The sequence below is a fragment of the Sus scrofa genome, chromosome 1 (genome assembly GCF_000003025.6).
Source record: "Sus scrofa isolate TJ Tabasco breed Duroc chromosome 1, Sscrofa11.1, whole genome shotgun sequence".
NCBI classification, from domain to species: Eukaryota; Metazoa; Chordata; class Mammalia; order Artiodactyla; family Suidae; genus Sus; species Sus scrofa.
This window is the reverse complement of record NC_010443.5, coordinates 64,251,168-64,264,887: the sequence shown is the minus strand read 5'-3', so window position 1 is coordinate 64,264,887 and position 13,720 is coordinate 64,251,168. Positions and strand designations below refer to the sequence as shown.

Here is a 13,720-nt window from a genome sequence, read left to right as displayed (position 1 = left end):
CTCCTCTGCACCCTTCTTGCCAGTGTTTCACAACCATTTGTCCCTCTCCAGACCATCACTGACTTCTCCGTCTCCTCGCACTCTCCACTGACCTCTCATCCCACCTGACTTGTGATAACCTCCTCACTTCCATTTGCTCTGAGAAACAGCGGGCAAAGTTCTCTCACTAGGTCTGAGGAGAGTGAGGGCATGATAGCCGGTGAAGGAGTGGGTGAGACCCCAGCGGAGGGTGTGCAGGGAGCTTTGGGGCTGCACGGATGCACACACCAAGCCCTGCTGCTAGCAGGCCTCCTCCCACGGGGTTCGGCTGCCCAGGTACGGGGACAGAGTAGACGACTCGGTTGGTCCAGCAGTGTGTGCCTTTCAGAGGGCAAGGGGATTATTGAAATGGTGGGACCATGAAGCCCAAACCTGAGCACAGGGACAGCTTAATGGGTAAGTGGGAAGCCAGTGGACCTGAGGTCAAGTGAGGCTGAAGGTGTCATAAACTTCTGTGTCGCCTCTCATGCCCCGAGCTGATTACTTCCTACTTTATACTGCTTCTGTACCTTGGAAAGATGTCTATTATCACACACATCACATGCTATGGCGTAATCATCCATTTAAAAACTGTGAGCCCTGGCATGGGACCCAGCTTACTCTTCTCTGTGGCTCCCATGCTAGCCCAGAACAAGACGAACAAGATGGAGGGAGGCAAGGAATCTTGCTCAGCATCTCCTGGTTGGTAAAAAGTAAGCAAGCTTCACATGTGCATGTGTCCTCACTCCGTGACCTCAGTGCACCACAATCAGCCTCTGCCATGGCCCCTGTGAGTTCCCGATATTTTGTATACAGTTATTTCAGACATAAGTAAAATAATACTTGTACAGTAAAGCTACAGTTATGGCATTTTTAAAATGTTAATGATATTTTATATTGTTCTAATTTTAATGAATATGAGAAAGGCCAAAGTTCCTTTAGTAGGTTTGAATAAAGTTATTTAAAATGGGGCAATGTAAACTGCATCTAAATTTTAATCAAGATGAAAATAAACACATCTTCTAGGGAGTCAAAGATGTTCTAACAAACAAATGTCCTTAAATTAATGAAACAGCTGAAAAACGCTGGATTATCAGCTCCTAGAGGGCAGGCACTGTATTTGCTGAATTAATCTTATTTATCTATGAACCAGCACCACTTCATAAGGATGTGGCATTCACCAAGAGAATCAAGAAAACACTAAGTGCTGCTTTTGAGGAAATGGAGTAGAATTTGTCTTATTTTTACAATTTTAAAGCACTAATTTTGTGGTTAGTTTCCCATTATCCCGTTGCCATTTGACAAAAACGAAAGGTAAGTTATTCTGCAAGATGAGCTCAGGATTCATTTTCACTCACAAGAAAATCTTTTTAGTAGTTCACAAACAATTTCTTACAATTGAGAGCGTACCTTTTAAAGCACAACTGCAGGATATTTAACGCTTATTTTACTTCAGTATTGTGGATTTCAAGTAGAAATGATGTGGCGCATTTGTGAATTGGGTCACAATGTCAAATGCTAGAGGAGCCGATAAAATCTGGCCATCTCTAACATCTTAAATGCAAATGGGCATATCTATACAGCCTGATTTTCTGAATTCATCTCTGCTTGTCTCATTTTAAAAACCATGGACAGGTTTCAAGATGTCCTGACCCCTAAAATGGACAGAGAAAGGGGAGAGGGGTACTGAGAGGGAGTAAGCACACTGGAAATATCAAGTCTCTAAAGAAACATTTATTTTGTGTTCTGTAGAACAGAAATAAGCTCCTAAAATCCACATCCTATAATCCTTACTACCTTCACCTTAGGCAAAGCTTACAAAATGCCAGAAGGATGCTAACGATCCAATCCCCCATCAATTAAACTGGAAATATCTGATTATTTGGTAAAGGGTAAGGAATAGCCTCAAACATTTTCACCTGTTCCCCCCCCAAAAAAAAAAAAATCAGAGTAACACTTCCAAATCAGGATGAAATACAACTGTTTTTTTTTTTTTTTTTAAGGGGCCCATTAGTAACCCCTCACTATCCATGGTTAGATTCACAATTGATTTATTATAAGCTGGGCCTGAGGAAAGAGGCAGATGACTGAAGGTATTAGAAATGTCACTGGTGATTTCCTCTTCTTTCCAATTAAAGGTATTGTACTGTACACAGGGAAGTGAGTTTTTCATCTCAAGTACACAGTAGGGAGAAACAAACCTGAGAAAATTGTGATTGTTTTCATTAAGTATGGTTAACACAGGCAGCATATATTAGCACAAAGGAAGAACAAAGAAAATGCATTTCCTTTCATGATAACGAAAAACAAAGTGATATAGCAGTACAAACTGTAATAGGTTGATACATTTAACAAAACAGAAAAGAAAACATACAGACCCACATGGAAAGAGAAGTCAGCTTGATGCCAAGTTGATAGATTCTAGCCAGGCTAAGATAAGCTTCTCTGCTTTCTTAAGGCCTCACTAAAGAAGGTATTGTAGTGATATCTTTAAACCTATGTAAGGGAAACTCGAGCAATTTTTTTAAAAACTAGTTTTATAGCCAGAAAATAAAAGTGAGTGAGGAATATTTATTACACTACTTAGGAGAAATTTATACCAAATTTAGAAAATGCAATGCAAAATTCAGGAATGCTGTATTTTAGCAATATATGAAAACTAAATGAGTCAGTGAAAAGAATGTCAATTGGAAGAAAATACAAATTACCCTGATTTCATAAATCCATCATTGTTTTATTATCTGAGGCAAGTATAGATTTGTTCCTCCTAATAGCAAAGACTTATTTGCAGCTAAGTTTAAGGTTTCTTCAACAAATCTAACAGGATATAGTTCTGGTGGCTTTTTTCTTAACTACTGATATGCATACTTAAAAGGGAAAAAGTTATCAGATAAATGAGGCCTTTATCTAAATATATGTGTGTGTGTCTATATATATATATATATTTCTTTGTTTTTTTTTTAGGGAGAGGGAGTGTGTGTGTGTGTGTGTATAGGAAAAGGAAACATACAGACCCACATGGAAAGAGAAGTCAGCTTGATGCCAAGCTGACACACACACACACACTCATATCTAGTGTTTATTTGCTATACAGGACGAGTAACTATTGGATACAGCTTATTTATCCTCTTCCTCAATCCCAATCTTCATTCATTAGTTACAGAGCACTTAAACCTGGACATGAGAGAGGTTTCATCAATAAAAATCAGTGAACTGCTAATAATTTAGGCACTACCCAGAGAAGCCAAGACTACAGCTATCTTCCTAGATATTGAGGACAGCAGAAGGGAAAAAATGGGCAGGGACTAAGGAATTCAAATGCAAGGGAGAATTTTGTCAGAGTGGATGCTAAACTAGTAGAAGATTACTGAGGGAAGTTGAGAGATCTTCACAAGTGTGCTTAAAAGTTATTGTTAGGCCCAAGTACAAACATCTCCAAGCTACTCTTCGTATTTAAGGCATTTGATTTTTCTATTCTCCCTTGTCCTTGACAGAGAAATTCAACAAGTTCCATTTGGGTCACAAAATGAGTATCCTCCACTGAGAGAAGATGCAACTTTCTTCCCTAATAGGCAAACCTTTCAAATGAGGACATTTTAAGTCTTTTCAGTCATAGAACTGGAAACACAGCTTGATCATGTGATATTTATAACGCATGTCTCAGAGACTCCTTCTGTACCAGGGAAAAGAGCACGTGGGTGTGAATGAAACAAGACAGCACTGATGATAACTGCTGAGGCTGGTTATGGGCACATGAAATTCCTTATACTATCTCTCCTTTTGTCATAATCAAAACACTTAAAAAAAGAAAAATAAACTAAAATAATTGAAACCCTCAAATAATCAGGAAGAATGAGAGAGTAATGAGGTATGGTATGAATAAATACAATTCAAAGATAACAAAAAAAACATTACTTTAGCCAATAACATTTCTTCTAGCAATACACAGCATGGCTCCTAGGATCTATATATACCCACGTTTATACCATCAAAATGGACTTACTGAGCTTTTACTTTGCCTACCCTGTCTTTGATAAAATGAGTCCTAATCAGGCAGCCCAATGTGAAAGGAAAAGCAAATGACGCGGATAAACCACAAGGTTTTGTAATACAATCCATGAATATCAAAACCTGACAATCAAACGATAGAAGGCTTGGCAGAAAAAGAGATGTGATGGGCCATTATTTTCTATCTTGAAATTTTACTCCACTAATCACTCACAAAGTCACAGAAAGGTCAATTACTTCCCATTATACTGCTCTCTACAGAGCAGGTGCTCAATAAATGAATGTTAATTAGCTAACATGGTAACCATGGCTGGACGGTTCAGTTACACAACTACTAATGCTTGACTCTGCAATGTATGCCACAAGGAAAGTATTTTGCAATCAATCCAACACATGAAGCATGTTCTACCTGATATCCAAAGAAGACCATCAGCCACATATCCAGCATGACACGACAGGGACCGGTCAAAGGACTGCACGAAGGTCCATTTGTTCTTCTTGGGGCAATATCGCTCCACTGTGGGCAGAACCTGGCGCAGTTCATTCCTGCCCCCAACCGCATAGAGGTATTCATCCACAGCTCCCAGCACAAAATGCTCTCGACAGTTTTTCATGGGTGCTATCTCTGCCCAGGAATTACTGCGGGGGTCATAGCGACAGGCAGTCCTCACAGCACAGGTCCGGCCGCTGGCATGCTCCACTTCCCCTCCCGCTACAAATAGGAAGTCCCCCATGACTGCCACACAGTGGTGGCTCCTTCCCACAGGCATGGGCGCCAGCTCACTCCAGTTGGCAATGGCAGCTATGAGGGCATTCTCCTGGTCCACGGGATTGAAGTAGCGAAGTTCCTTGACCTTACAGACCTCACGTTTCTTCCCACCAATGATGTACAGCGTATCCGACTGGAACCGCGGTTTGGTCCTGCGAGTCTGCCACACGGGCTGTGCGTAGATGCTCTGGTGGTATTCCAGGGCTTCATTGACAAGCGCTGTTGCAGTTTCACTTGCCTGGACCAGGGGATGGGACAGGGCAACCGTATGGAGGGTATCCACATCCATCAAGCCAAAGCGGATGTACTGCAGGAGCTCATCCATGTATTGGTAATGGCAGCTGTGTTCCAGCCACCTCACAGCTAGCTGAAACAGAGGCAGGGAGGTAAAGGAAGTGCAAAGGTAAGAAAAAAGCCAAAGCAATGGGGCTCAGTGGCTGGCTGCCAGTGTATTCTTTCAGACACTTAATAACACTTTTTTTTTTTCATAAACCATGTAACACTCAAATATTTTGATACCCAGTTGAAGTATTTTATTTTCTTTCTCTATCAGCAGAGACACAAGTGAACTCAAAACATTGTTGGAGAAATAAGAAACAATGTTAAGCAACACTAACATGACAAAGTATCACTTGGGATAACCAACAATTACTTTTCAAAGAAGGAGTATAAAGAACAGCCTGTTCCCCTATGTTTCATGCATTAGAGTCTCCGGTCCACCTCACCACCCGGAAATGTCAACATTAAGCAGTGTCATCAGTTCAAGCAACATATATGTCAGCCTGTGAGTCGAGATGCTGTTATCAATACGAGTAATGTGAGAAAATACATGATCATCTGAGACCACTGTGTGTACTTGAGAGAAAATCAATATGACACTAGCAGCTTTAGAAAAAGGGCTTTTTTTTTTCCCCCTGCCCCTTTGGTAGGTATATCAGTCAGGAAGAAAGAGAAGAAAAAGAAAGATTGAAATCTATCAATTTTATTTTTCTCAATTAGTTTTCATCTCAAAGACAGCTGTTGTTTGCCCATGAAAGATACAGGAAATTGGTTAGAGCCATTTTCATAAAAACAGGATACAGAGATTATTTTTGTATTATGGACACAATAGCAGAATAGCAGAATCCTATCCTTTTTGTTTAGGTCTATATCTCTTTCAAGAAGGAAAGGAGTAAGAACTTATGTCCACAGACAAAATTTCTTAAAAACTAAAGCAGAGGCATTAAGTCATAAATAACAAAATTGAACTATAGTTTAGAAAACATCAAAAAACCAATACATGTTATGGCACACCTGAAGTAATTTAATTAATGTGACCATATTTAAGTCTGGCAAAATTTTACCCACACCAGCATAAAGAAATATACCTAAATATAAATAAGTTCTATGGATTGTACCAATGTCAGTTTCTTAGTTTAGATACTGTACTATGGTTGAATAAGATGTTAACCTTGGCTAAGGCTGGAGAAAGGCTATGTGGGACTGGCTGTAACCTTCTGTTAAACCTAGAATTATTTCAAAATAAAAAGTAAAATACAAAAAAAAGAAGTATATCTACTATCTGCAGTCAATATATTTGATAAAATTTATGCTTAGCAGTACCTATATTAAACTAGACCTCCCAAGCAATGTAAACGTGGACCTGAAGGAGTTAGAATGAAAAAAAGCAATGGGTTAGAATACTGAAGAATTTTGTTGTGTGTTACTTGCTTTCTGACCAATGGAATTGGGATTTCTGGGCTTTCTTTTTCAGCTGATGCATCTCACAGGGGAAAAATGTATACAGAAGAGAGAGAAGGAAGTGCAATGCCCTTGGACTATTACTCCTTGACAAACATGAGCTGGGTTTTCATCCTGGAGGAAAGGATCACTAAATTCTCTGAAGCACTAGATGATTTCAGACTTTTACAGTTTTTGTATCCATCTGACAACTAGCTCCAAAAGCCAAGGCATATTTGGGGCATGCCTTTTTAGTTTTCCAGACGAAGAGAATGTCAGAAGTGACTTTACTTCCAATACATTCTGAATTGCCTTTCTTAATGAAGAATGAGTGAAGAGAAATGAAAAAAGAATGTCACTGTGTTCCAGGTAGCCTACAGATGCCATGGAAGCAGACACCATGAAGGGTAGATGAGTGACACTCTTTAGCTGTTCTTCTAGAAACCAGTATTTTTATTTAAATAAGATACCAACCTGATGAAAAAAAAAAGTATCTGTGTATGGTAACATCATTAAAATCAAAGATAGTGCAGAATAAAAACCCATCAATCACCAGGTCTCTGCCAGAAGTGGAGTTTTCCCACAGGCAACATCCTGGTTTTCCTCCACCCTAATTTTAGAAGTTTCAAGAGATGGGTTCCAATTATTTTCCTGGAAAGATAATTCTACAACTTAATAAATGATTTTCCATTCTTTGCCCACAGAGCTTTCAAGAGTTTTCAGGGATAAAGTCATCCCACTCAAGGTTACTCCTCATGCACCTGGCAAATTTTTCTGAAACTTAATCTTTCCTATCGCTCCTAATTTGAGTAATTCTAGCTGGTATTGCTTTGATTTGTAACAAATGTCTTAGCATCCCTATATCCTAATGTTTCTGCATCTTGCATATGGATACTACAGGAAAAGAGCACTGGAGAAACATTAAATAAACATCCATGCCTCTATAGCCTCTTTTTATAGCATAGTGCTACCAATTTAATTATTTTTATCATTCCTCATAAATCAGTTCTTCCTATGCCATAATCAACCTTCTAGCTCATCTCTTAACACTCTCTGATTTACCTTCATCTTTTTAGCAAACAGTGTCACTGTGTGAAAGGTACACAAGCCACAACTAGGTTTTGCCTTTAAGAGAATTTCTAAGGAAACCCACTGGCACTGGAACAGCGACTACTGTGCTCTATTGCTGATTCATTTCTGGCTTTCTGTCTACTAATCACCCCTTACATCACAAATATCACAATGGTTGCCATGTCCAATTTCTCCAAATACTATGTAATACAGAACACTTTGTGCATATACATTTAATTTCCATTTCCTGTGATAATGTTTATTTATTACCAGTGTCTAACTTCTCACATTTTTCATATAATTTTCATTTATTATTTATAAATATTTTCAGGCTGCACAAGTCATCCACACTTGTGGGGTTTATCTTTTCTCCAAATCAAAGGTAAATATAATTTACAATTCTGCCAACTTTAAACAAATCTCACCTAGATGTAGTATCATTTGTAGATTTAAATCCAGTGCTGCTCAAACCTAACATGTACACAAATTACCTGAGGTTTCTAGTCAAAATAAAGCTTCAGATTCAATAGGTAGGAGGAGGAGGAAGAGTATAATTCTGCATTTCTAACAATCTCCCAGGAGATCATATGCTGCTATAGTCCATGGACCACACTTTGAGTAGGAAGGTTTTAGACAAGACTCCCACTCATGAGACAGTAAATTCCTGCTTGACTAAACTAAGTCTGTTGTTTTAAATTTAAAAAGGTTTAAATATAATGAAGTTTAAGTAGGATGATAATAAAGATATAGGGCATGTGAAACTAACACCATGGGTAAGACAGTGTATTTCCTTTATAGTATGATACGGGGAAGATCTTACTATGAGTTAGACAGCATATTTTGAGACTCTGGTTCTATGAAATCTATAAATCAACAGCTGATTCTGATAGTATAAAGTAACCCATATAAACACTCTGTGCAGTTTTGTTTTTGTAATAATAAACAAACAAATGTAAAAGTGGTATTATACTCACTTTTTACTTTTGTGAAAATGTAAAAGTGAAAAATGACTGAAACCACGGAACTCTTATTTATGCAAATAATGGAAGAAACAGCAAAGAAAATCCAAAACAATGGGCTACCTCAAAATCACTACTATACCATGAACCCTACCAGAGCACTATTCATTGCCAGGCTGAATTAAAGGGCAAGGGGGTAGAAGGAATTCTGGAGCCCATCTAAGAAGTTTAGAAGCTATAGTAAACAGAAGGCTGATTCCTCTTTGGGGCGTCATGGAACACAAAGGCCACAGTTAGCTTTGTAGTGTATTTTGGGGCTCATGTTGAAAATGTTTATTCTGGGAACTTCTGCCTTTTAATGATATTACACTTGGAAAACATAACTCAGGGCAGGCTGGAATCCTATTCTATCTTACTTATTCTGGCACACAGACATCCTCATCACCCTAAACTCTAGCATATTTTAATTGGGGGGAACACAGAGCATATAGTGAAAGTTTTCTCTCTCACTCTTGAGGTGACAAAGCTGGCAACAGTGGAAAAGAAATCAAGGATTCAGTTTGGAAGGGCATACTAGAGAGTACTTAGGAAACAGGGCCATTACGCAAGATGTTTTCTAAACCATCTGAAACACAGGGACTGTCATCTCCAAAGACCATAGGAGATCTCCCAAGCACCCTGCCTAACCATATCTAGTTCATCTTACCCTGATGGAAAACTCATCCTTCCTATAAAAAGCATCCACTACAGCTTATTCCAACCTCATCTCATCCTCAGATTCTTGATAAGAACGGTGTCTGGCACATAGTGGGCTATACATACTTGCTGCATAATGGAAAATTCTTTATAACCATTCTTAGGCTATTTCTCATCTTTCTCTTGAACAAACAATAGCAGTCTATAGGTATATATACATATTTATACACACACATATATTTACTTATCACAGGCTTCAATCTCCTATTTTATTATCTCATCTTTGTGGCTTTCCTATAAAGCCCTTATAAGCTCTCCAAACTCCATACAGCAGCATCTACTATACTGAACATACTTAAATAGAGCCCTTCTTTTACATTCTACATGGTTGGTGCTGGTCACCTCTATTTGAAATTCTTGGTAATGAAATGAACACCACAGTCTGTTAAATCCTCAAATAAATAATAAAATATTAGGGCAAGAAGAAACTTTAGTATTCTTTGGTTCAAGCTTCTCAATTTTACAAACAGAAATTAAATCCAGACAAGTTATTTGACTTACTCCAAGTCATGCAGCTGATGAGTGGAAAAACCAGAACCAGAAATAGTTTTTAAACTATACAATGTGTTCTTCAATTATATCATGTAATCATTATTTTTCCATTAACAATTATTTTCAGGTAGAATCCTCCAGTTACTCAAAAAAAAATGTACTCAAAACCAAACTTAACTCCTATATATTGTCTAAATTAGAAAAATAAAGTTTTTTTTTAAAAACATTCTTTGCTTCTAGATAAGTGATAATACGTTTCAATGAGTTTCATTTACAGATTACTTTTGCATAAAAAACATGCATTTAATAGTACCAATTAAAGAGTTTATAAATAAAGAAGTCTTTAGAGGAAAAGGCATCCTTTGAATCTTAAATAATTCTTCCACTTTTTATGGAAATATGTATTTTAATTCTAGGTTATTCCTTGTTAACTAAAGCTGGCTCAAATATATGGAAAAATAATCCCTTCCTTTTCTCAGTGTATCCCTACTGATTGCTATTCTATGGATAGAATATATGATATATATAATCATAAATATAAAAGTATATAATTTTAAATTATACAATTTTTCTCTAATTCAATTGAAATGTGTAATCTACTCATATGTATCTCAGAAACATATCAATTAAGGAACAAATGTTACATTCCCAACATTAAAGCCCACAAGTTATGATCCAAATTCCTTTCCTGTTCTTGCTTGAATGCACCCAGATAAAAGTTGCTGTTTTAAAATCTAAAATTCCTATCCTTTGAAAGAAGCTGATGTTTTGAAATCTACCTTGGCTTAAATGTATGTATCCTACCCAACATGACCCCAAAGCAATGCCTAAACAATAAGAAGTCTTAAATTGATAGATTTCCTGGAAAATATATGAATTGTGAAATCACCCCAAATCCAAGAATACCTATCAATGCATTCTTCCATAAAACTGCCTTTATGTCTTGCAAATAAACAAACAAAAAAAGGCCCTTTACAAAAACAGTTCTCATCGGATGTGTGATTGAATTTTTTTAAGCAACACTAATGCAAGCTAAAGCCCTTACAACATTGTCAAAAAAGCCATAACTATTTCTTTCTTTTGGATCACAATTCTTCTTTTTCACTGAAAAGGATATTCTCATCACAGAATTCATCAGCCAGAGCTGAGTAAGCAAGAACCAGTATTTTTGCCCACAGTCTGATTCTTCCCCCTTGGCCAGGGGCAGCTATAATTGATCTCCTATTTTTAAAACCTGGTTGCAGAGAGCCTTGCTGAAGGAGCAAACTGAGCCCTGCCTTTTGCAGGATCCCATGCTGTGAATGTCCTTGCCAGTGGTGTCTATGGCCTTGCCAGTCCTGTTATCCCACTGAGGTCAGCCAGGACATCAGTCTCCCCTCAGTGCCCAAAAGGTAGCACAGATTCCACGCTTTTGCAAATTCAGCAAGGAACAAAGGAGAGGCACAGGAGCAAATTGACAACCAACTGGCACTGCTGAAGCTCCACCAAAGAGCCAGGGATGTTAAAGAGCGCTTGGGCAACAAGAATTGGGGAGCCATGAGGGCATGTTTTAATAGAATGAATGAGAAGGCATAGACAGAATTTTTCTATTCTAAACAGAAGATCAAGGATGCTTATACCATTTTATAATCCATGTGCTCAAAGGGAAAGTGCACTATTATAAACTGAATTAAAGTAATTAAAGTAATTATGTATTATTTTATAATCCCTTAAATACAAATAAATATAAACATACAACCTTTAATATATATATATATGGTTAAGATACCCTTATAATACATATACAGTTACTTTAGGTAATGAGCGTGAAAAGTTTCCTTGGTGCAAGTGAGCAGGCGTTGAGATTTACCATATTAAACTATACAGAAGCTCATTTCTTTAATGTGAGTCATGTAAAAGGTCCAAATAGTGACATATTAAACCAGAATAATGACTGACATAGAGAGGAAAGTTTGTATTAATAAATAAATACACCAAATTTTGTAGCCCTATTTTCTTCTTTGAGACAAAATGAAAGATTTCTGTTCAAAAGGCAACATTCCTATAAAATCCAAAAGCACCAGAAACTGGGGTCATAAAATCAGAGTATTTTGCTGTACCAGAACAATGAAAATGTTACCATGGAGGAATATTAAAAATTATAAGTGTTCACTCGAGTGCTATAATTAAAACTGTGTCAACATTTTGCTTGTAAAACAGATTTTTCAAGGGAGGTTTGTATATTAACCATTATAGCTGACTATGAACATATAGGCTATTTTTCCCTCTAAGAAATATATTTCAATAGAATCAAGTCTGATGAGATCCCAGGTTCATAGAAAAAAAAGATCAGGAAAAAAGACCTGACAGATTTTAAAAAGAGTATTCAGCTTAACAGGAACGATAAAAACACATATTCTTTCATTGTTCATTTCAAAACTTATAAAGTTAGAAGACTAACAAATGCTCTTATTTTCACCTTTAACCCAACGTTTGTGCTTGATAATACTATGATATTTATAGATAGATTCCTAGAGAGTAAGACAGAGACAGAGAACATATGATAAAGCAAATGAAGTAATTTGCTTAAGAAATTGGTAAATTACATGGGTGTTCTTTACTATTCTTATTCTTGCAGCTTTGATGTAAATTGGAAATAATTTTTTTCTTTTGTCTTTTTGTCTTTTCAAGGCCACACCTGCGGCATATGGAGGTTCCCAGCCTAGGGGTCCAATCAGAGCTGTAGCTGCCGGCCTACGCCAGGCCACACCAACGCCAGATCCGAGCCACGTCTGCGACCTACACCATAGCTCGTAGCAATGCCTGATCCTTAACCCACTGAGCGAGGCCAGGAATCGAATCCACAACCTCGTGGTTCCTAGTTGGATTCGTTTCTGCTGCGCCATGATGGGAACTCCAAATTTGAAATAATTTTGGAATAAAAAATTGAAAGAACAAAAAATAATTGTGCCTGATAATCCCCTTTAATATCGTATTTCTTAAAATATATATATACTGCCAAGCATCAAAAGCAAAAGCCCTGGCAACCAAGGGTGTCTTTCCCATAAATAGTGATAAACACACAGGACTGGAAAAATCACAAAGAAAACTGGTGTTTAAGTTCCAGGTGTTTGGGAGGGCACATATAAGTAACCTGAGTTGCCCTTTGGTTCAGTGTTATAACACAAGGCAATTTTTTTTTTTTTTTTTTTTTTTTTTTTTGCTATTTCTTGGGCTGCTTCCGCGGCACATGGAGGTTCCCAGGCTAGGGGTCTAATTGAATCTGTAGCCACTGGCCTACGCCAGAGCCACAGCAATGCAGGATCCAAGCCGCGTCTGCAACCTACACCACAGCTCACGGCAACGCCGGATCCTTAACCCACTGAGCAAGGGCAGGGACCGAACCCGCAACCTCATGGTTCCTAGTCAGATTCGTTAACCACTGCATCACGACGGGAACTCCATAACACAAGGCAATTTTTTAAAAAGTAAATTGTGTATAAAGATGAAGAGAAAAACAAAGATAGGAAAAGAGATGAAGGTTAGTATACTTCGATATCGTTTTCACTTTCGAGAACTGGCTACCAGTTTGAACTGATCTTTGAAAAGTCAATACAAAAAACAGCATGAATACATGGCCAACACTGGACCAGTCATTTAGCTTCTCATCTATAAAATGAGTGCATTGATGAGAGCATCTCTTCTACCACTAGGGTATATATGCCATTTATGGATCCACCAAAATGTAATATTTTAAAGTAGAATCCTCCAAAATTCCTATAGGTGGGAGAGGCCATCGCAATTAATCACTGTCTCATAGCCAAGCCACACATTTCCATAACATAGTTTATATAAGTCTCTTTTTAGAAAAACGAAGTGATTTTTTTTGTTTGTAATTCTGAATTCATCAAAAATATACACGTGTGGCATGTGAAAATGTGCACACACA

The 13,720-nt window shown here is 37.7% G+C and overlaps 1 protein-coding gene across 24 annotated transcripts in view; it reads right to left on the bottom strand.

The window, feature by feature from the left end:
- Positions 1-13,720, bottom strand: part of KLHL32 (kelch like family member 32) — a 228,515-nt gene that overhangs the window by 42,296 nt on the left and 172,499 nt on the right. For 23 of the 24 annotated variants that reach the window (XM_003480291.3, XM_021073289.1, XM_021073272.1 and 20 more), the window contains one exon: positions 4,436-5,162. In XM_003480291.3, the coding sequence (XP_003480339.2) occupies positions 4,436-5,162 (727 nt within the window). The remainder of the gene's footprint in view (positions 1-4,435; positions 5,163-13,720) is intronic. The other variant, XM_021073308.1, reaches the window with a different exon arrangement.